General features: G+C 38.5%; 1 protein-coding gene across 1 annotated transcript in view; it reads left to right on the plus strand.

The window, feature by feature from the left end:
* NID1 (nidogen 1) overlaps positions 1-22,939 on the plus strand; it is a 43,843-nt gene that overhangs the window by 620 nt on the left and 20,284 nt on the right. The window contains exons 2-12 of the mRNA XM_041485491.1: positions 6,133-6,432; positions 7,526-7,755; positions 8,397-8,824; positions 9,685-9,834; positions 11,081-11,332; positions 12,456-12,656; positions 14,463-14,708; positions 15,628-15,771; positions 16,855-16,983; positions 19,763-19,906; positions 20,712-20,834. Coding sequence (XP_041341425.1) covers positions 6,133-6,432; positions 7,526-7,755; positions 8,397-8,824; positions 9,685-9,834; positions 11,081-11,332; positions 12,456-12,656; positions 14,463-14,708; positions 15,628-15,771; positions 16,855-16,983; positions 19,763-19,906; positions 20,712-20,834 — 2,347 coding nt within the window. The remainder of the gene's footprint in view (positions 1-6,132; positions 6,433-7,525; positions 7,756-8,396; positions 8,825-9,684; positions 9,835-11,080; positions 11,333-12,455; positions 12,657-14,462; positions 14,709-15,627; positions 15,772-16,854; positions 16,984-19,762; positions 19,907-20,711; positions 20,835-22,939) is intronic.

Genomic DNA, 22,939 nt, shown 5'->3' on the forward strand with positions numbered 1-22,939 from the left:
GGTCTTTTTTGTGTGTTTCGGCATGCCAGAGTTACAAAACTGAAGCGGGGTGTCTAACCAGCAGTCTAACCTGTCCAAGACTTGCGCCTCTAAGCACTGGGAGAGCTTTCTGTTCCTTAATGTCTTGGGCATCCTGAGGTGTTCTTTGCTTTGGGAGTCTCTTAAAGCATCCTTGATGGGCTTGCACAGACTATAATTTCTCTGTGAAGAATATGTGTGATCTCCTTCCACAAATTTACACATTTATAGAATGGAAAAGGGTGAAGAAATATGTGGAGACAATAAGAGTGATCAAAGAGGAGGAAGTCCATATCCATAGTAATTGCAGACTGGGCTGCAAGCACGTCGTGGCCTTGTGTGCATGTCTCACAGCTGAATCTGCATCGCAGAGTGGTGTGTGCACGTTTATAGCTGATGGAGGGTGTTCAGTGCTTGAAGGTGGGATTGAAAACAGATTGTCTGGAGCAGAGCTGCTCAAAAGCAGCCATAAGGAAAACGGTTTAAAATGGCAGCATGTCTTCAGGACACTGCAAGGGTACTGCGCACTTTATCATTGCCTCTTTTCCCCTGAAGCCCCATCTAGGCATGCAGCCCTGAGTAGCATGTTTAGAAAGGTTTTGGTAGGGAAGGCACAATGTGTGTGGTGTATATATCTGGTAAACGTAATCTCACCTCCCTGTCCAGATAAAGCATGTGGTTTAGTATCAGGGATCTAAGAGGCTACTCAGTGGATTAACCTACATGGAGACACTTGGTAAACTAGAGCTCCATATGATTGCAGTCATTCAAAATTTGATGTAGTTCCCATGCACTTGAGTCTGTTTCATGGGCATTCACTGAAGATATAACTTGTTTGTGCTACACTGAGGTGTACTAGTGCTGACACGTAAGTTACACTCCTTTTCATTGTCCATACTGCCACTACTTAGATAAATCCTGAAATCATATCTGAAATCTAAAATTTTGAGGGATTTGGGTTATGCTTGTGTGGAAAATGGATGCTGTTCACTGAAGCTGACTGAGATGAAGTATTAGGTGGAGTTCAGGCTTCAGTTTGACCCTTAGTTCATTGTTTTGCCTTCTGTACTTTAATTTGGTCACTGATTAGTCAAACCAAGTAGAAAATACACTTGTAAAAGCACAAACATATTCTTGAGAGATAGTGGATTGTATATTCAGCCACTGAGAAGCTAAGATAACAAGCAGCATGTCAGGTAAGCGACAGAGACAGGACAGAGTTTTCAAAGAGCAGTAAATTGATTAACCAGTCTAGGTTTGTTTAGTTTAATGATCCTGTTACTTGCCCCGCCCTCAAACAGAAACAGTCCTAATTAGTTTTTCCTGAAAGAATACCCATATAAAGTCTATTTCCAAATCACTTCCAGGGCTCTGCCAGCATCTCTCAGTACTAAGAATGGGCAGGTTTAAGAATGGCATTTCAGTATCAGTCTGTCCACTATGCAGAGGCTTTTTCTTGCACTGAATCTGGCACAAGTATTGCAGAACAGAGACAAACAGAGGCAGTACAGACTTCATGGGCATAGGGAGAGGAGAAGTATACCTGTTAAGGAAATGTGCTGAGCAGTTTTTAATGCATTTTCACTTTATACACTTTTATTGTGTATTTGCAATGTGTATTTATGAAGCTCTATGATCTTGCTTGGCTGGAGTTTCCAACATATTGCTAGTTGGTAATAAATATCAAGCTGATACAATTGACATTTAGTGCACATAATTTTGTGTAGCAATTTTATGTGGGTTCTCTTTGTATCTTTTCTAACAGTTGAGAAGCTGAGTTTAAGTTAGCTGCACACATGAATAGAAAGGCAAGGCATTCTGTGAAGTGATTGTTTAGTACCAAGTTGTCATAAAATCCCTGGTAACAAAATCTTCTCTCAGAGACAGAAAAGAGCACTTTTATTTCATATAAGTGGAAACAGACTTTCACATGTTGTAATCTTCAATATGGTGCTTTTGCATGTAAGATTTATAGTATTGAACTCTATCACTAACCCATACTATCCTATTTGTTTTAATAGCATGCTTTTATTAAGGCTTTTCCAGTATACACTGAAACTCACTGGTGGAAAAATGGAAGGATTAGGAGTTACCTCCATTTAGAAAATACAAGCTTGGTTCAATTTTTTAAATCCTTACTCCTATTAACTTCTTAAGTAAGCAGTTGGTCATGTTTGTATTAGAAAGCTTTGCTACTTTAGGTCAATTGTCACTTCATTATAAAAGTAAATTCAAATTTTCTAAATGTTTTTTATGCAGAAATATTCAAGCCCATAAAATGCCTAGTCATTGAATGGGGGAAAAGTGCCTCATTTGTTAGAAACTTTAATTTTTTGTTGTACACACAGAGATACAATTTTTCTTTTAAGAGAAGTACTCCTTACTTTGAATTCCTCTTCTCATTTGGTTTTCAAGGTGGACCTATAACTGTGTATGTGCATTATTGGTTCTGCTACGAACCACAAATGTATGTTAACTATGCGTGTAATCCAGAAGTTTAACATGCTAAAAATACATCTATGTTAGTTCCTGTCAATTTAAATAGTGTTATACCCTAAAAGGAAAGACACACTCTAAAGCTTGTCTTTAGACAACGCCCACCTGAGGCCTCTTTTTCCCCCTTTCCCTTTTGACAGGAATGATGCTTTGATGAAACCCAGTACTTACGCCAAATTGCTTCTCTTTATTTTGGGATTCACACTTAAACCTATGTTTGTGACCTTGAAAGAAGCTGGGTGAAGTTAAAGGAGTATTCACTGTCTTTGTCAATATAAATGTATTGTTGAATCTGAAAGCTAAAAATATTTTTTTTCATTATTGGTGAGGAGGTTTTTTTTTTTTTTCATTAAAAATCTCTGCACAAATTGAGCAGCTGGTTTATTTATGTTCATGTGATGGGCTTGCAAATGTTTTCTGGGTTATTGAAACATTCCCTAAATATTTAAAACTGAACTGTCTCATTTAAAAACTTCCTTTAAAAAAGTTTTAAGATGGGGTTTGCATCTCCTTAATAAAATTACTTCTTACATTAAAGCTTTTAGCAAATAGGAAAGGAGTATCTAGATACATGTCACTAAGAGGTGAAAAGAGGAGGGCCATTTCTTCTGGCTTCTGCTTTATTCTGCAGTATTAATCAGTCCTGATTGTATTTTCTCTTAATGCTACTTTAATCTCTGCTGTAAATGGGGGACCATGAAGCTGCAAAATCTACACACACCAGATCTGATGAAGAGCCTGGAATTTGTTTAAAATACCACAAACACCAATCATATCTCACAAGAGGATTTATGCAAGAGTAGGGCTGTTTGTGTAAAAATGTAAGAAAGCAGAAGGAAAGCAAAAGGAAAACTTTTAACTTGCACTAAATTTATGACTTTAAAGAGGGAGTGCATCTCTTTGCTAAAAGGTCTTAGCAAACAGACTGTAATGGCTGCCACTCTCCGTCCTGTCTTCCAGTGGTACAGTATAATTGGAGGGGTTTTATTTTCAGGTAATGTTTTAGCTTTGCTTTACAAGAACATGAAGCATTTTCTAGTGTACAGATGTTGGAGGAGTTCTGGGAACTTTTTTAGACTAGATTTCTCTTACATGTCCGACTCCAGTTGTAGGGTTTGTAATTAGGTAACCCATGCTGTCTTTTTAGTTCTTTATTCCTCAGATTCGTAGCTCACCTTAGGGTCTGTGGCTACTGTCGAGTCATGAATGACTAGTGTAAAAATTTTCACAATATTCAGCTTCTTCTCCCCCTTTCTAACATGACCTGCTTTCCCAACATGTTTGCACAGATTATTTACTGCTTATATACCTTAGATATACTGTTCATTCATAAAGCCAACTCACCTATTTTTTACAGGGTCTTAACTTTTTTAGTATTTTACACTCTAGCTGTTAATGAAATTCTACATCTGCAATTGTACTATTTTCTGCAGAAAATACAGTCAGCATATGTTGAGCCACTTTTAAGATAAAATCTGATATACTGTGGGAACTGTTTGCCAAGTTTTAGCTAATGGTTTGTGATAAGAATTATCCAGTTGTACACCAAGCTGACTGACTACTGGCCTGTGCCAGGGGACATGCTCTGACCCTCTGGATAGCCAAAGGAGAGTTCAAGGTGTAGGTGTTTCTTGTGTATGGAGGAGTGATCTGTATCATGACCACACTACACTTTTTCTGATTTACTGTGTCTAGCAGCAATGGTAGTCCAGATTTTAAAGGTGTTGCCAAGGCACAAGTAGCCAGCATCCTTGACAGGCTTGCACAGACCACAATTTCTCTGTGAAGAATATGTGTGGCCTCCTACTGGCCTCCTTGTTCACAAATATATGGAGTGCAAAAGGGTGAAGAAATATGTGGAGACAATAAGAGTGATCAAAGACAGAGAACAGCTCTTAGACAGGGAGTGCATGAGTAGGCTGGGGGTCTTAATTCTGGAGGAGAAATTACATAGTAGGAGACACTGGGTAGGATTTTTGTATGTCCCAATACAAAAATTAGGGCCACCAAATGAAGGTGGAAGCCAGACTGAAAGCAAACAAAAGTAGGAGAGACCTGAGTCACAAATTCGTGGACTTCCTTTTTAAGGGATTTTGTGGGTGCATAGTTTGTATGTGTTAAGAGAAGACTCAACAAATATGAGAAAGACCTCCGCTGAGAAAAAACAGTCAAACCACAGGGAATCCCTTGAGGTGGATGCAGTTAGAGGCTCACTGGAGAAGTATGTGCGTGTCCTCTTCTTTTGCTGAATCTCTAAGCTGGCAGGCTACTGGGCTAGGTGGCCTTGCAGTCTGAGTCAGCAGCCATTCTGACCCACTTCTAGGCATTTGTAAAGATTTTTGTCATGTTGACAGTGTCTTGAATGTGTAAAAAGATCCAGCAACAGTTTGTTCTTCTTGGACTCACAAGAATCCCTGTGAGTGAGATAAATCTGTGGGAGATTGCAGTTTTAATTTCATAGCTTATAGTGACAGTTCTGGGACCTCTGTCCCATTTTGAGTCCCCTGTATATGTGGCAGCAGCTCCAGAGTGAGTGCCTGGCTGCCTGCAGGTATCAGATGTGTCCTGTTAGCAGGCAGTCCAAGACTTTGAGGTGGATTTGTATGTGGCTGACTCAGTGCCAAACACAGCTGGTGGAAGGGCTGGGCGCAAAAAGCTCTGTGTGTGCTCTTTATGCACAGCCTCAAGGCCTGACACCTGCAGTCTTGCTCACTGTGTGTGAGAGCCAGCTCTGGTTTGCCAGCGGAGTTTGGCTGTCACACCTGGATGTGATCTAGCACCCGTATGTATGTATTTATCTCAGTTTTAGTCAGAGGTGGCTGACCGTGAATCATCATCTCACTGATGGGTTGAATCTCCCTGAGCCAGTACCTATGCATTGCAGACTCAGTATCTAAATTCCTTGCCCCAACCCCCTTCAAGTATTAGACCCATTTTCCTATCAGACTGTGTCAGGGCACTCAGCTGTAAAGGAATTTGTAGGGTGGCCTATATCTGCTGTGGAAATTCTGTCCCTTAGGCTCTACAGCCTCTGGTATAAGAGCTGTTCTCACAGCATATCTTCAGAGTGAGCAGCAGCTTGTTGTTAGCCTTGCACAGTAGCAAAAAAGTTCCTAGGAGGGTGACTGTAGTGAAGTGAATACTAAAGCAGTCCTGGCCAGGCAAAGAGAAATCTGTGTCTTCCCAAAAGACTTCATCAAGGCTATTACAATAGATAAGCATGGAGCAGTTATTTTGGGTTGGGATCTACATGTGAATTAAATCTTGGCTCAGCAATTTTATCAGCTTCTGAAGCATTGGTGGGAAGGTTATGTACGTCCTTGTTAGAACAGACAATAGGTGTCTGAAATTTAAATAGATAAAATCTTTATCTAGGAAAAAAAGGCTGTTCTATCTGTAAAGTTGACCTCTGATTTTGGGCAACTGATATCTCAGGACTCCTGACATGGGATAAAAAAACCTAAAAGCTTTAAAAAACACAGTTACTTTTTAAACACAAAACTTACTTTTGATTAAATTTCTTTTTGAATTAAAATTAAAATATTGTGATCTGGAGTACATGTGTGGGAGACAGTTGTATGAACAGCATTTGTGTTATAATTTTCATCTTTTTATTAGGTTACCACTAATGGGATTATTGCAGTGAATGAACCCTCAAGTGAAGAAAAATACCTTGGTCAATTCCCAGTGAGTTTTGGGGCTATTGCTCCTTTTATGGCTGACCTGGACACAACAGATGGACGTGGAAATGTGTATTACAGAGAAGATTCATCCTCAGATGTCTTGCAACTTGCATCGGACTATATCAAAAGAGGTTTTCCTGAGACTGCTTTTGAACCCAGCAGTGTTGTTATTGTTACCTGGAAGCTTGTGGCTCCTTTCCAGGCATCAGGAGAAGATCATGCTTTGGAAGAAAAGGTGAATGTTAATCAGAGCTTTAAGTCATGTTGGACACATGCTCAGCTGAAGTGTAACGCTGTAACCTTTTGCTTTGAAGGCTTGAAGCTCTTTGTGTTTAAATGAATTCTGCAGACCTAAGAGTGTATATCATCGTCGAAAAGGTTGCAGCAAAATAGGAGTTTCCAGAACTTTTACTTGAGATTTATTTTAATAATGTTTTATTAATTCAAAAGATAATGCTTGAAACTGCATAGCTGATTTAGTTGTGTTTCCTAATGACTCTTACTTTGAATGTTAAATGTGTTGTAATAATAACTGAACCAGAATATCCTGACCTCCTTCTGGGAAATGTAATCCTGCTGGCTTGCATTTTTCAGAAGACCCTTAAGTCACTTTGACATCTAATTATGTAAAATCAAATAACTGTATGGACTAGTAGGATCTTAAGCCCATTTTGAACAGATGATACTGCATTCAGAAAAAGGTCATGTTTTGCAGCTAGTATTGGCTTAAGAAATAGATAAAGGTAATTTATATTATTATTCACAAATAATTTTCCCCTTTTTAAACGATTCAGGTACTATCCTGCAAGGATATGTCACTTTGTATACCATAATTGTGAAAGTTGATGAGAACACTACCATTACTTAGCACTTCTTTTTATGTCAACAACTAATTTATTTTGCTGAATTGGCACAAGCATTGTGTTTACAGTAACAATGCTGCACCCTGGTAGCAATGAACAGCTGATGTCTGAGGTGCTGTCCTAGTGGTTCTTACCGTAGGCAGGAGTGTTCCTGTGGGAAAAGACTTGAGCAACATGAAACTTGAACTTTATTTTAAACATTCTGTTTACAGAATTTTTTATTTAGTCTAGCACATTACTTCTGTTATTTGAAAGAGATGAAATAGCATCTTACAGCATTACAGAGCTTAAAATTGTTATGCTTTGGGCAGCCTATCTGACTATTTCTTACAGATGTAATTTACTTTTGGAAATTTTTTCTTTTTAATGAAAATTCTGATTTTCATTTTGCATTTAAAAAGAAAAAAAGTACTCTTTCTTAACTATTTTGACATGAGTAAATGTCTATTAATTTTTTTTCCGCAGAGAAACACGTTCCAGGCTGTCTTAGCCTCTTCTGATTCCAGTTCCTATGCTATTTTCCTTTATCCCGAAGATAGCTTGCAGTTCTATAGCACATACTCCAAGAATGATGATGAAAAGATTCCTGCTATGGTTGGCTTTAGTCAAGCCTCTACAAACTACTACTTTTGGGAAAAGTCAGGATCCTACAATGTCATTGCTAATGATGAAGACAGCATTAGAAACCTGTACAAGTATGTTTTTTCTTTGTTTAAACTCCTCAAGAAAACATCAGAGTTCCATGGTTTTCTTAATTGCAGCATGAATCAATGAGAACTAATAAGATCCCATTAGCCATTGCATGAGAAGTTACAAGATCTGCCACTGATAAATATCCACCACCTTGAGGACTTCGGTGTAATTTGTTAAAAGTCCATATTCCCATTGTCGCTGGTAGGAATTCCAGTATACTTAGTTCTTCTATAAGTAGTACCACTCAGACTTCAACTCTTCATAATGTACCTGGGCAGGTTGTTTTTGTGTGTTTGTGTTTTTGAAAGAGAGAGTAAACTAGCAGGAAAGGGAATGAGTTAGAAAGTTTTAGTAAGTGGTAGCAAGATATTTGTGGCCCTAAAATCTTCTTCTGCTCCCACTGCTTTGGAGACAAGAGAGCTAGAAATTCTCAACAGAGCTCTGGGTCAGGAGAAGAAAAAATGTTACTCAAACTGTCAGGGGTGTTCCACAGCTGAATAAACTGTACCTGTAGGTAAGTATGTAATGTAGGTAAGATAATGAGACAGATTTGTCCTGACACTTCACAGTGAAGGATAACATTGTGTGTAGGCTAGAAATACCACACAGCTTGCTTTATTTGGCATGTGCTTCTCTTTGACAGAAGCAGCAATGCTGGGAAGCAGGGCGTCTGGGTGTTCGAGATTGGTAGCTCATCTGACAGTATCGTGCCTGCCAAAATCAGCAACATTTTGGAGACTGTAGAGCCCAACGAAGAAGACCAGGAGATGACTTCTAAGCCTTTCATGTCTGACTATGGTTCCACTGAAATAACACAGCAGTATATCACAGGTAGCACAGACAGCACTGAAGAGGATCAGCACCTTGTCACATACAGTGTTCCTCAGTTAGCTGCAGAAGACTTTCTGACTTCATACCAAGATGTAACAGGAACACCTTCAACTGAGTCTTTTTACAGTCCTCAGCATTTCCCAACAGCAAAAGCTCCACCTCGCCAGTTTCGGATCCAGCAATTCCCCCCACAGCCACCTCAAGTCATAGATGTGGAAGAATTTGATGAAACTGGGATAGGTAAGGTCTTTTGTACAGTTTAGCTTCTTCTAACATGGACAGGCTGCAAAAAAGACATGAAAGAAATTGAATTACCAAAGAAACAATGTTTCCTTCACATTCGCTTAATATCTGAAAATCTGGACACATGTCATAAGTTTGTGTTATTTATTGGGGTAGTTAATTTGGATGTCACCTCAGATGCAGTTCTTGTCAGTCTAGTGAACCAGTTCCCTAGTCAAGCTCACAGACCTTTCTCAGAAGGTTGGGAATGGAAGCTGTCATAAAATTTTTTGGCTAGGGTTTCATGACCTCAAGTCTTAGAAGGGTGAAATTAGCGATTCTAAATTCTAATAAAGCATTTCTAGAAATATCAGAGTAGTGTGACTGACTGCCCAGATGTTACTTGTTTCTTGAAGCAGGTGTGAGAGTTGCTATCTCCATTAAATAACAGCGTAAAACAGGATTACAGGGCGCATCAGTTGCTGCATGGTCCTGGGAACTATACTGAAAGGTTTTGTTCTAAAGTTAAAAAGTCCCCTTTTTGTTTTGATTCAGAAACAAGGACAAATTAAAACTATTATGTGTTTAGTTTTGACAGGAATTTTACTTGATCTGTGTTAATATAAATCTGCTGAAGTCAATAGAATTAAACAGTTTTCTAACTAAATAACTAAACAGCTGAAGCCCTGACATTTTCTGCAAAATAGTAGAAAGTTATTTGCAAGGTTAGCCAATATTAATTGCAATAGTTTGTTTTCCTTAAAGAGAAAATGAAAAGCTTATCAAGTGAGTTCGGAGCTATTTTTAAACTATTCCAGGGGTATGTGAATACCACAGTAATTACATTGAATATGAATGTCTGGTCTTGTTTTTCACAGTGTTTCGCTACCACACAGATGTCCAAGAGACGTGTGCTAACAACCGTCACCAGTGCTCCATTCACGCTATTTGCAAAGATTATCCCAACGGGTTTTGTTGCAGCTGTATTGCTGGTTACAAAGGAAATGGCCGACAGTGTGTAGCAGAAGGTAACTGATTTGAAATTTAGATACATAAGCAACAATTACATATGGAGTTCTTGAATGAGGTGACCTGTATTTAATTCCAAAAAAGACCTGATAAAAACTTTTTGAAAGACTTAGCACTGAGATATAGTGAAAGACATTTGAATCAGTGAGTTCTGCTTTTTAAAATGTTTTTTTTGAGTGAAGCAAATTATTTTGAGTGGTCAGTTATGTGCTTTATGCATTTTAATGTGACTTTCTAGAAAAAATAAACTTCTTCTGTAACTAACATCATTTAAAAGTAAACATAACATCCAGTGGTATTTCCTAGAATTAGCCATGAAGTTCCAGTGTGTTATAATCTGATATAGTCCTCACTCTAGAAATGGACAGTTCAAAGTGATGAACAAATTAACTTTGATCGGTGAACCAAAGAGCACAGGCTCCTCTGTGACTCTTAAGCTGCTTTGCTAAAGGGTGATCTGACAGATTTCTGCTAAATACCCATTTAAACTTTGTTCCCATGTAAAATCCATGAAGGAATTTCTTATGTATACACTTGTAATCCTCGGAGTAATTCGGCTCAGAGTACAGATGCATTTCAACAACTCAAATAATTTACTGCAAGACTGTGTTTTATAAACCAGGAAAGCAAAACCTAATACTTAGCTTTCAGTTCATAAAATTGGATTTTCCATAGAAAGAAAAGAAGGATCTGATGATCATGAAATTTAAACTTCCATATAGGAAATTATATACAGGAGAAAATTAGCAATCCAAAATAGCTACTTCTGTATAACACTGACTGTCTTCAAAATGGCCAGTAGTTCAGAGCCAAGAAATGTAATGGGTTAGAATAATAGGTTAATTATTCTAAAGACTAATGGCGTTAGTCTCCTAATAGGGAATGAACAAATATGCATTCAGTGTGTATTGATATGAGGTGTGATCTTAAGTTTCTGTGTGCCACTTACTGTCAGACATGCTGTAACAGTGTTACGAAGTTATCCTTGCAGACAGAACTTTCAATGAGGATAAAGAGCATCTCTTCAGGCAAATTTGGCCATTTAATCATCCACATAAGACAACACACTTGCATGTACCTGCATAAGCAAGTAAGCACATGGCAATTTCTTGTCTGAACTCTAAGTATTTGTTTGCCACTTATTTCAACACTAAACACTGAACATTGTGAACACTCTGGACCATGTTCCTTGGAAAGTGTGAGAGTACCGATATTTTGTTCTGATGCATTGTATTGATTTGCCAGGTTCTCCTCAGAGAGTCAACGGCAAGGTCAGAGGAAGAATCTTTGTAGGAAACAACCCTGTTCCAGTTATATTTGAAAACACTGATCTCCACTCCTATGTTGTGATGAACCAAGGGCGTGCCTACACTGCTATCAGCACAATCCCAGAGACTTTGGGGTATTCTTTGCTACCTCTTGCATCTATTGGAGGTATCATAGGATGGATGTTTGCTGTGGAGCAGCAAGGATATAAAAATGGATTCAGCATTACTGGTAACTTCTAAATTAAAATAATGTTCAAAATTGCTATGCTTTCCTCTGTCTTGATAGAAATCTGTATTTAGAAGCAATATAGGGTGAAAACACACACATATTCTGAGCTGCAAAATGGTTTTTTGTAATGAAATTTCTCACAATTTTTCTTGTTTACAATATATAGACAATAGACCTTTTAATTTACTGTCAGTGTACAACAACTAAGTGTGTTAGAGAGAAGACTGGCTTGGCCAGTTTCTCCTCAAGAAAGAGATTATTAAAAAGATCTGTTGGAAGAGTTGTTACTAGAGTGTACACAGTTACTAAAAAAAGCTTCTCCTACATCTTCAAGAGATTTAACTTGTTAAATCTCTGATTGTACCAACAGAGCAAAAGAGAAACAGTAACCTGACCTCCTGAGGATCTGAAGCACTTTACAGAAACAGCTGCTGCATGACATGCAAATGACTCTCTTAGCTAGTTTGAGTGAAGCCCCTGCTTACAATTTGGGCTTTTCATAAGAGATTAAGGCCAAATCTGGTTGGTTGTGCTGCTGTGAATTCAAGCTGTAGATTCAATCTGTTCTAGGAGAACATGTGTTTCTTTTGAAAATTTGATCCTTTACAGACTTGTAATATGAATTTAGTTGAACACAACTTTTTGGTTTGGGATTTTCTTGGATTTGGTATGTTTGAAGCTTGTTCTGGAATTTACAACATACATTCCACTTGGTTTTGATTTGGAAACAGATGTACTGGATTTTGATTTTTCTTTTTTTTTTTAACTCTCTGTACTCCTAATGGAAATTTTCTCTAAAATGTCCTTTTAAACGGTAGGATAAGGCCTACCATTAGCTTATTCAGAACTTCTTTTTAATTTTATTAAAACCCTATTGCCTCAGGGCAGGGATTTGTGATTTATCATGTGCAGTGCTTAAAAAAATTTGCTTGCAGTATCCAAGTATATTATCAGTATACTTCTGAAAGTTATTTCATTAGAAACACAAGACATTAGCAATTGTGCTACATCAAAACTTGCAGACAATAGTAATTTATATTTTATCTACTAGAAGCAATATTTGGAATAGAAGGACTTGGAAACCGCTTTTAAGTTTAGTGTTAAACTAATCCTCTTTCTTCAGGTGGTGAGTTTACACGGCAAACAGAAGTAACTTTTCTTGGCAATAATGAGAAGCTGGTTGTAAAGCAGAAGTTCAGTGGCATTGATGAGCATGGTCACCTCACCATCAGCACAGAAATGGAGGGCAGAATACCTGAGATTCCATCTGGGGCATCAGTCCATATAGAGCCCTACACTGAACTCTACCACACTTCTAGTTCTGGTAAGGTTCCATAAGAATGAAATTATAAGAAAGTGCAAAAAGCAGAGCCTAAGGCAATCTGAAAAATGTTCTTTTATTCCCTTTTCATTTCCCTAAATACAAGTGCATTTTAGGACCCTTTGACTTCTCGAAAGTTGCATTTTAGCCCTTAGGAAAAGGTTTCTAAAGAAGATGGATTTTGAGTGGGAGAATGCAAATATTTCTAATATTTTCATTGAAAAAAATACAGGTTTAACTTTCTCTGAACTGTTGTTTGCAGAATACTCTTGATTTCCCTTTTTGTTGACCTTTTTTTTAAGCTGTTGGTGGCAGTATGCAAGTGGTAAAGGTTTTCTCTGTAAGTCCGCAGCTCTTTAGCCCTATACTGGTGTATAGCTTTTTGTGGTAATGTCATTAAGTGAGCTGTGATCTTTGAGACTAAACCCATTGTTTACCACTATGTCTCATGTAAACTTCATTACGATGACTCTGAAAGCATTTATCAGTATGAATTTTAACAACCAGCTGGAGAATTACCTCTTAATTCCTTTATCAGTTTCCTACCTTGCCTCTTCAGTACTCCTCTCTTTCAATTCCTTTATCACAGATCTTAGGTTTCGTAATGGAACCATTCTTCATTCACTATTTACAGGGCAATCTTGTTTTGCCTAATTATTTTTCTTTCCTCTTCCTAGATAAAATTATGGGTGTTTCAATACAAAAAGTAGAGAAGTGAGGTTGGAGTGCTGCTGCTGGCCAGCCAGCCCAGCTGTCAAAGAGATGAATACTACAGATGAAGCAGCCTGTGCTGCACCCACATGCACATGAATACTGGAGATACTGCACTTTTCTCCAAGGCTGCACTTTTGGTTGCTAGAGCTAGAAAATGGTGTGGTTACATCGTCACTGCCTTATATTCACTAATGTCTGAGTTTGGTAGCCAGTGATGAACCCTCTTGTGCTTTGCCTGTTGTTTTGGACTGGGAGGAGGAAGAAGTGGAAGCAGCAGGAAGCTTCTGCTTTGTCTTGAACAACTTGAGAGTTTGGGCAGTGCCTGCCCTACAGAACAGTTGCCTACTTGGCAGAAATGCTGTTCCCATGGAGGTAAAGTCAGAGGCTGGAGGGAGGTGTCCTTCAGGCTGGATTTGATTTACCAGGACTCAAACAGCTGCAATTCTGCTATCCTATGGCGTATCTAATAGACTTAGCAGAAATCCAGCTTTAACCAGCTGCTGCAAGTGGATGGATATAGGTGTGTTCTGGTCTCTAAACAAAGAATTGTGGTGTACTGAGGACCTTTCTGTTGGTGGGAGGATCCACAAGCCAGATATTTTCAAAGAGTTTTTTTCACAATACAGAAAACTGCTGTGAAACATACAGCAGCTCTCAGACATGCAGCTTCTTCAGGGCTCTGTTAAAATCCAAGGCTAATAGCCCACAGTGAACTAAAAGTGGGTGTAGTTTAGGCTGGTGAGATGACTGTTGTGCTTAGCTTGGAGATCTAAAAAGGAACCTAAAGGAGCCTCTGAGTTTGCTGAGTTGAATTTTCCTTTTGTTATTTGGAAATCCAGAAAGTAAAGTTAAATTTTTAAATATGTCTAAATAAATCAAATTACTAATTTCTGAAATAAATTCCGTGATACCTGAAAACAGAATAAGTGTACTTAAGTGCTTGTTCCTTTGCATGGAAATACATCCACTTTCACAGCCTCTAGCCTTTGAAATTCCCATTTGCAGTACATAGATAACATCCCAAGTCTACAGATAGCATTTGACAGCATGCTTTTGGTCCCTGCTCTGATCAGTGTGTTTGCTGTCATGTCACAGTGATCACTTCATCGTCCTCAAGGGAGTACACGGTGACAGAGCCAGAAAGGGATGGAGTGGCTTCCACGTACACGGGTGCCTATCAGTGGCGCCAGACCATCTCCTTTGATGAATGCATCCATGACGAGTCCCCCCATTCTGCTCCTGCCACTCAGCAACTCTCGGTGGACAGTGTGTTTGTCCTGTACAACAGAGACGAGCAGATCCTGCGATATGCCATGAGCAATTCCATCGGCCCCATCAGTGGTACGTATCGTTTGCACATTTTGCTTTTTCTCTTTTGTAAGCAATTAAGGGTAGTCATCCATTTTTGTTACCTCGCCTTAGTTGGGTGTTAATGAGTTAAATGAATTAATTTCATTATTTGGTAGCAGTCCAGATCTACCAGTGAAGGAGAGAAATGGAACTGTTAAAAATTTGTATTTTCACTTGAGAGAGTATTTAAGTGATGCTCTGTTCTTGAAATTCACTGGGGTTTATGTCTAATTCCTTGAAATACTCTCAATACACCACCTTGAATCTATTCCCACTTGCATGTATGGAGTATGTTGTTTATCTTTACCTAATTTGTAATTCCTCTATTAATTTTTTGGGGAGGGCATTGTCAGAGAAGAGAGCAAAAGAGGGGAAATGAGATTTACCATGGATGAGTTTCTATAATTTATCTTGAAACACAGCATTTTATCTTTGAATTGTAAGCTGCTTATGAAGGGTATTTTTTTGGATGAGCTATCCAAGCTTGCACTGATATCAGAAAGAAAGCAAAGAGACATTTTGAAAATGCACATCAGATGAGTATAAAACCAGGCTGTGCTCACTTTTGTTTGTTACAAAATCAAGTTCTGCTAATTAAATTAATAAACCAAGCTGTTAGGAACCATGTTTTGATCTTGTGTCTGTGACTGGAAAATTAATTTTCTTTATCTTGTTCTTTAGAGAGGTTTTTGTGGCTCTTTTTTAACTCAGTAGTCCTTTGTAAAAGTAACAAGGAATACAAGTGCCATTAAATACATATCTAAAATATCACCTGCAAGGCCTTTTCTTCCTGATGCAAAAAATGTGTTTCCTTGTTTAATGTGTGTTATGAGCAACCTCCTTCCTGGCCTTAACTGGGCGCTGTTACTTGGACAGAGTCATCAAGGCTAAATATGGTCTCTCTTGCCAGATGGTTCTGCTGATATTAACCGGAATCCTTGCTACACTGGCACTCACAACTGTGACACCAACGCCGTGTGCCGTCCGGGAACTGGGAATCGTTTTTTCTGTGAATGTTCGATTGGCTTCCGTGGAGATGGAACCGTTTGTTACGGTATCAGAAGATTTCAATACATTGCAAAATGAAAACTTATGTAGAATTTGTTTTCCTTGGGGTATATTGACCCTCAGGACTAGCTATTCCAGCAAAATGAGCTGCCCTGAGAGGCTGATTTTAAGGTTAGAGGGTTGCTGGGTTTGATTATCTTGATAATCAAAGTAAGCAAGTTTGACTGTCTTGAGGAGTGTTTTCTTATCCTGCAAAGCATCTTTCCCACCCAGTTCATCTTTTTATAAAGCGTGTGGGAATTTAGCTGTGAGAAATTTACTATAATGCTAGTTCTGGTTAAAATGAGTCAACTAGGTTAAAAGTTCTCAAGGGAAATGAGAAATAGGAAATGCATATGCAGACAGAGCACAGATATGTGCAATTCATTGGAATAATCTTTTTCATTATCTACTTTGAAAATCCATTTCTGTTCCAAAAGACTCATATTTCCCAGTTCTGTCTAGCTCTGTATTGCTAGTCTATTTGGGTTTTGCCTTGCAATCAAATCATAGCACTAATACTCATTTTCAAGAGCTGAAAATGTGTGTTAATGAATTGTGTCATCCCTATTAACTAAAAAAGTTTGGGGGCTTTTAAAACCCAAAGCACCACTCTCCTTCCACTCCAACCCTTAAATCAAATTGCAAATGAAAACAGCAGCATCACACTGTCCATTCCAGTTCTCTGATGCTGTGAGTTGGGCAGCAGTGGATTGGAGATGTCTATGGATAATGAAAGGGGAAGGAAGCCTTTCCTAGTGTTCATGCTCCCCCAGTAGTTATTGCTTCTGATCACCTAAGGCTGCATTTCTTTGGCTTCTCTTTCTTCTGCAATTTCCCATGGCATCCCCTTACTACCCTATGATAGAACTTCTTGTTTGTTTTCTTCTTTTTGGTGCAGATTATCTGAGGACACAGTTACCTCAAAAATTATTTTCAGGTTATTAATATCTCTGAAGAGGTATGGTCTATCCAAGCTGTGGCCTGAGTACAGAAGGTTGCTATTAATCTAGAGTTCCCAAGTTTCTGTTTTTCTGGCATCCATATCAAATGCATTTTTATAATAACCAAGATCCTTTTAATACCCTAGATATTGATGAGTGTTCAGAGCAGCCAGGGCTGTGTGGCAGTAATGCAGACTGCAACAACCAGCCGGGAACCTACCGGTGTGAGTGTGTTGGGGGATACCAGTTTGCAGCAGATGGGCGGACTTGTGTTGGTGAGTTTCATGGTTTTGAAAAGCATTTTCCACCAGCCTTTGGGAGAGAAAACAGTGCTTCACAATCTGTGCTGATTTCTAGTGTGAGTGGAGCTCAGGAGTTTGTGCTGCAGCTCATGATTACTGGGTTTTTCTGCATTTTCTGAGTGCTGTGCTTTTGACTTTTTGGGGGTTTGCATTTTGTTTCTTATGTCTAATCCACAATTCAATCTAACAGATGAGATTTCAGTTACAAATTCATCCCTTGGACAAGATAGCACAGCTCTAAACTAGTGTGTCTTGGCTATTGCAGGCTTACTCCGAAGTGATAATTTATGATGATGAAAAGGAGTTGTAGCTGCATATCACTTCACTGTTAAAATCTTTGTGATTTGGCTCTTAGCTCATTTTTAATGGACTGTTAAATATCAAATTCAGTTGAACTAGTTTATTTTTCTGTAATTTAAAAACTTTTTTTCTGGAGGAAGCCTGAGTTAATCTGTATTTGCTAGACTAAGGTTGTCCTAACAAGGGATATCTTTTCTTGCTCCTCTTTGTGCCATTTTTCACTAAAGTTGTAGAAATTCCTTTTGGAAAAAGGAATCCACAAATGGTAGATAGAAGAGGGATAATGACAAATAACAAAAAAGGAATAATGACTCTACCTCTAGAGCTGCAACTGTCAGGATAGGATGGAGATAAGATTTTTTTTTTTCTTGTTAGAATTTTTATCTTTGCAACCTGACAGTATTTCTGTACCAATAAAACCTATACACACTCTTGTAGTATGGCTGGAAGCCTTATATTTCCAGTATGGCAGGAAGTTCCCCTTTCTTTCGGAAAGAAGTCGTAACAGCTGAGGATTTTTTTGCTTCTGCTGTGACAGCTTTGTGGTGGAAGTTTAGCTACCCTTTGATCAGCTAATACATCCAGGTCACTGCTCATCATAACCAAGACTGTTCTTCAGCAAAGACTGAGGAGCCCTCATCTTACAGCAGGGAGTTGCATTACTTTCCTTGAGTTTGTGACTTTGCATGCTGTGTATTACACTCTGTCATGAGACAAATTTCTCTGTTCCAGTAAGAATTACAATTCATGTCTGTTCCCTAAGTCATGGTGCACCCGAAGTCTCTTTGCTGCAGAACAGTCAGAAAAAGCAGCTCCTTCTACCAAGGCCACTGGTAGGGATAGGGTGAGATGTGGAAGAGCAGCTTTATGTTCCTTCCATTATGTCCAACACTGAACTTTTGTGACTTGGACCTGAAAGGGAACATTTTTCCCTCCAGCCGTGACCTCACCATCTTCACTCTACCACTTTCCCATGAAGCTGATGTTCCACTTTTAGCAAGTGCTAAGTAATTCCTTGCCCAACTTGAAGGATTTCAGTTTGATCCCTTCCTTCAACCAAAAACAAATTGCATTTTTAAGGCTGAAGAGAGAGAAGATAAAACCTAGTTTCCCAACAGATTGAAAATAAATGCCGTGATAATCTTTTCACAGTAGAGGGTCTTATAACCTAACAAGAGTTTGAACCCCAGAAGGGGCAACAGCAACCCTCTGTGCTTTTGCAAGTTGCTCTGGGATACCAGTTCTGACTCAGCTCCTTTGGAACCAGCACTTTGTTTCATACCAGCTGTGTGATTCACTGAGTAGCTTTATAAGAGTTGTAAATAAATATTGTTCTCCTATCTGTAGGATGAGAAACAGAAAGACTTGGAGACTCCCTTTGAGCTCCAACTCTTACCATATGTATTTATAATACTGTTTTTAATGAATTGCTTTTTGATCCAAAACTTACTTCACCAAATAAAGATATTAATGATTCTAACAATGATGTTATTTCCTCCAGAGAAACAGAAAAAATTAATGTTTTCAGATATGGCTCTGATAGAAGATTTTTGTTATTTCCCTGCTGACACTGTGGTAGTTTCCATCTGTGCGCTGTGATGAAATGAACATTGCAGATTCTTGTTTTGGCCCCCTGTCAAATCCTTGTCATAATTGTGTAAAGACAGCCTCAGTGTTACAGCAGCCTCTGTTAAAGCAGCTGGAACTATGTTCCTAGATGTACACACTGCACACCCTATTTTCAAGCCCAAAATTTTTGTAACATTTTACCTCTTCCTATTTCAAGTACCATAGTTTCCTTCCCTGTTCTCTGATGTAATAGGTAAGTATAGGCAGAGCTCCAGCAGCTTCCTGAAATAGTTTATGTGCAAAGTAGTGCAGCGCCTTCAGAGCCACAGCTGTCAACATGAGAGAGTTATGAAAAGCTGCAGGTCTGGTCCCAGATCTCTCCAGTAGTTGACAAACGTGTTTATCTCCCACTGAGTAAGTCATACCTCCTCTTTGTTGCCAAGTGACAGCAGCCCTGTGTCAGTACTAGGTTAGTGTAGCAGGCCATCTAAAGAATTCCCATTGCAGTGAGCTAGCCACTTAGCTAACATGTGAGGTAGCTCTGTGAGATGCCTTACATTTCTTCATTTAGGACTCCTTTTCACAACCAAAGCTGATATGGATATTAGGATCTGTCACTATGGTATGCTTTCTTCCCCATTCTATATTAACAAGCACCTGTGGGGTGCTGAGGACAGTCAATTCATTGTAAAACACTAATAAGATTTAACACCACTGAAAGGGGAGATTTCAGGAAAAAAAAAAATCCCCAGGGCAAAAAACCCTTGTTCCTTGTTTCCTTTCTCTTCTGTAATCTTTCACAGATGTTGTTCTCTCATATGAACTTACTATGAGGCTTAGACTTTGTGAAGGAAAGTTCAGATTTTCATCTGCTCTCTTGCAGCTGTGGAGCATGAGGTAAACCACTGCCAGAGGGGCACACACAACTGTGACATTCCTCAGCGTGCTCAGTGTGTGTACACCGGAGGGTCCGCCTACATCTGCACCTGCCTCCCTGGCTTCTCCGGAGATGGACGAGCCTGTGAGGGTGGGTAGCACCATTTATTGTGGGGCTTTTATACTCTGCATTGCACTACTGGGCTAGTCTTTGTCGTGTCCTATACCTACCTGTTCTTTCAAGTAAGAAATATCATAATCTGAGTCCCCCAGGCAGGAATTTTTATTAAGCATTTCTCTTTTCCTCCTCTCGCTTTTGAATTTACTCTTCAGTGTTTGATTCATAGAAGGTCCAAGATGAGATAGCTGCAGGAATTGCAGTAGCTGCAGCTGCAGACCTTTGTCTGCTGCAACTGTTTGCAAACTGTTTGTATTGGTTTAAATTACTAAGGTGGTGAAACAAAATGATATGATTATGTAAAAAAAAAAAATTGCATTCTGTTTCATGTCAGTCTGAGAGCAGTGGGGGAGCTTTACCTAATTACATGTTGGAAACATGGCTAGCCAAATCCTACTTTTCTTGCTCTGTTAAGTCATTTCTTCAGGAAATGTGGTCATATATGTCTAAAATACTGTGTGAGTTATAATGTTTATTAATAATAATAATAATAAACATTATTATTAGTGTTTATTACCCTTTGGAATAGGAGAATCTTGGTATTTGCTGAGACAGAGAACTTAAAATACAGGCATGCTTCCCCTTCCCCTTCTTCAGCCCCTTTTTTTTATCTCCCTTGCATTTCTGTACTAGATGTATTTCCAAAGAACTGTCTGTATGTCTAATCTGATACCCTAAAATAGGAGCCTGAAAATGTGACAGGTTTGTACTTTATTTCATCACTCTGATTTGTCCATCAGAAGGAGCAGTCACCTGAGATTGATCTTTTCTTTTACAGATGTAGATGAATGTCAACAGGGCCACTGTCATCCAGATGCTTTCTGCTACAACACTCCTGGGTCCTTCAGCTGCCACTGCAAGGCAGGTTATCGTGGGGATGGTTTCCGATGTGTGTTAGGAGGTAAAATTCTATAGTTCTTGAAAGTTGGGCCAGAAATATAATTTGGGATTTGGAGGATATATATCTTAATTTGGTTCCCTTCTGAAACACAGTGCCTGCTTCCACAGTGGTGTCTTTATGCTTCTCAAGTCTTTCAAGTTTAAGACTTTACCAAGGTTGTGTCAAAACCGTATCTTGACTGCTATCACTTTTTCATTATATCCTGTTCAATGTCCCATTTTATGTTTTGTTTATTCTATTCCCAGCAGTTTTCAGCCCCAAGCTGATACTATCTTTTGAAGTTGCCTTGTGTAAAGGTTTGACTGTGGGGGTGATTTGGTTTGCATACTCAGTAATCACTTACCATAAAATATCTGGAATTGTTGGCAATGCAAATGAATGCACTATTTACAGGAGACAGGTGAAAAATGAGACCAAAGTCACAAGGCTCTTGTCTGCAGTAAGATCTAGATGCCTGCATGCCACATACAGCCTGTGGTCAAGAAAGACTGCAGTTTCCAGCTGGCACTTACTTGTTTCTGTATTTATCCAGTTTATTCTCTATTTAGGAGGAAGTTCTTTATCCTCACACTTCTATTTCTCATTGTACTTTGAGGCTTGAAGTATAAAACTCATCTCAAAGGCGTGCTAGGAAAAAAAAAAAAAAAAAAGAAAGAGGAAGGAATATTGGAGCACAAAGTAGCATTGTTATTTTACTTTAATTCAACAGCATGGCAAACTTATGGGACAGCACTCAGGTTTTGTACGTGGTGAATCTTTCAGCCAGGAAATAAACCCTAACTTCTCAATATATTCAAACCAAATTCTTCTTCCTCCAAGATTCTTGCTGGTGGGCATTTCTCAACAGTCTGAAACTCAAACTGTGCAGTCAAGAGTAACAAGAATATCCTAGAGCGAGAAGGAAAGAAAGGGTTTGGGTGTTTTGGTTGGGTTGTTTTGTTATTTTTTAACAGTGTACGTGCTTGCTTCAAAGTGCTTGGCTGTGTGGCATGATATTATTACCTGAGACTTAACATTTTTATTTTGTCTCTATATTCCCTAATTCTAAATTTCTGACCTTTTTTTCCCCCACAATTGGATGCTGAGCTTTTGAAATCAAATAGCAAAGGATTGTACAGAGCAAAGAAAAAAAATCACAAAGTTGATTCTAGTTTTAGATCATATTTACGTGACGCTTCACCATGTGCACAGTAACATGTTATGTGAAATCACCCAGTGCTTGCTTGTAGGTTTTATATCATAGGTAAATTTCAGGAGGATTTCAAGTGTTTAATTCTAAGGCATAGCTTTCACCATTTTGTCAGTCTTTTAATATTATTGTTAACTAACATTTCCTGCATGATCACCCATGTGTATTTTCATTTTAGTGCTAGATGAATGAGGAACTAACTGGTGTTTATGACCTGTGTCAAAATATTTAGCTAACTATCCAGCTGATAAAAACAAAATTATTTCTCCTGGAGGAGAAACATGATGTGAATAACTTGAAGCAAATCAAACCTTAAAGCTTCCAGTTCTTCAGGCAGAAATGTAGAGGCAAAAATATTGCTTTCATGTCTGCCACATGTCCTTTGTAGATGAAACAGGTGGTTTGGTAGACTGCTATTTGCAATCAACCAATTAACTTTATTACAGGGACACAATTAATTTCTTCTGAGTATATGTTATGATTTACTTAAGTAGGGGGGTTGTTTTGTTATTCTTAACACCTTTTCTTATGCAGTGTTTAGTCTGTCTACTCAACTGCTAAGCACATGGTATTATTTTATTTCCTACTTTTCCTGTACACTTTTTCACTTTCTGTGCTCAACACAATTGTCTTAAATAGGATTTTTTCCACATCACAATTTTAATAGCAGTAATAACAAAATATTTCTAAGAGTTTTGTATCTACTCTTTTAGTGGGTGGAGATCTGCTAGGCTTTGTCAGTCTTCATATATGCCTCACTGATATTCTTTTTAATCTGGTTTTGTATTATCAGTAGAAGACAGGCTTTTAGAAACACAGTATCAATTATCTCCTCTCATTAAATGTTCTGAGCAGTAAAAAAAAAAAAAAAAAAAAAAAAAAAAAAAAAAAAAAATTGGAAAAAAAAAATAATTCT

Source organism: Pyrgilauda ruficollis, unplaced genomic scaffold (assembly GCF_017590135.1).
Source record: "Pyrgilauda ruficollis isolate IOZ18807 unplaced genomic scaffold, ASM1759013v1 scaffold70, whole genome shotgun sequence".
NCBI lineage: Eukaryota > Metazoa > Chordata > Aves > Passeriformes > Passeridae > Pyrgilauda > Pyrgilauda ruficollis.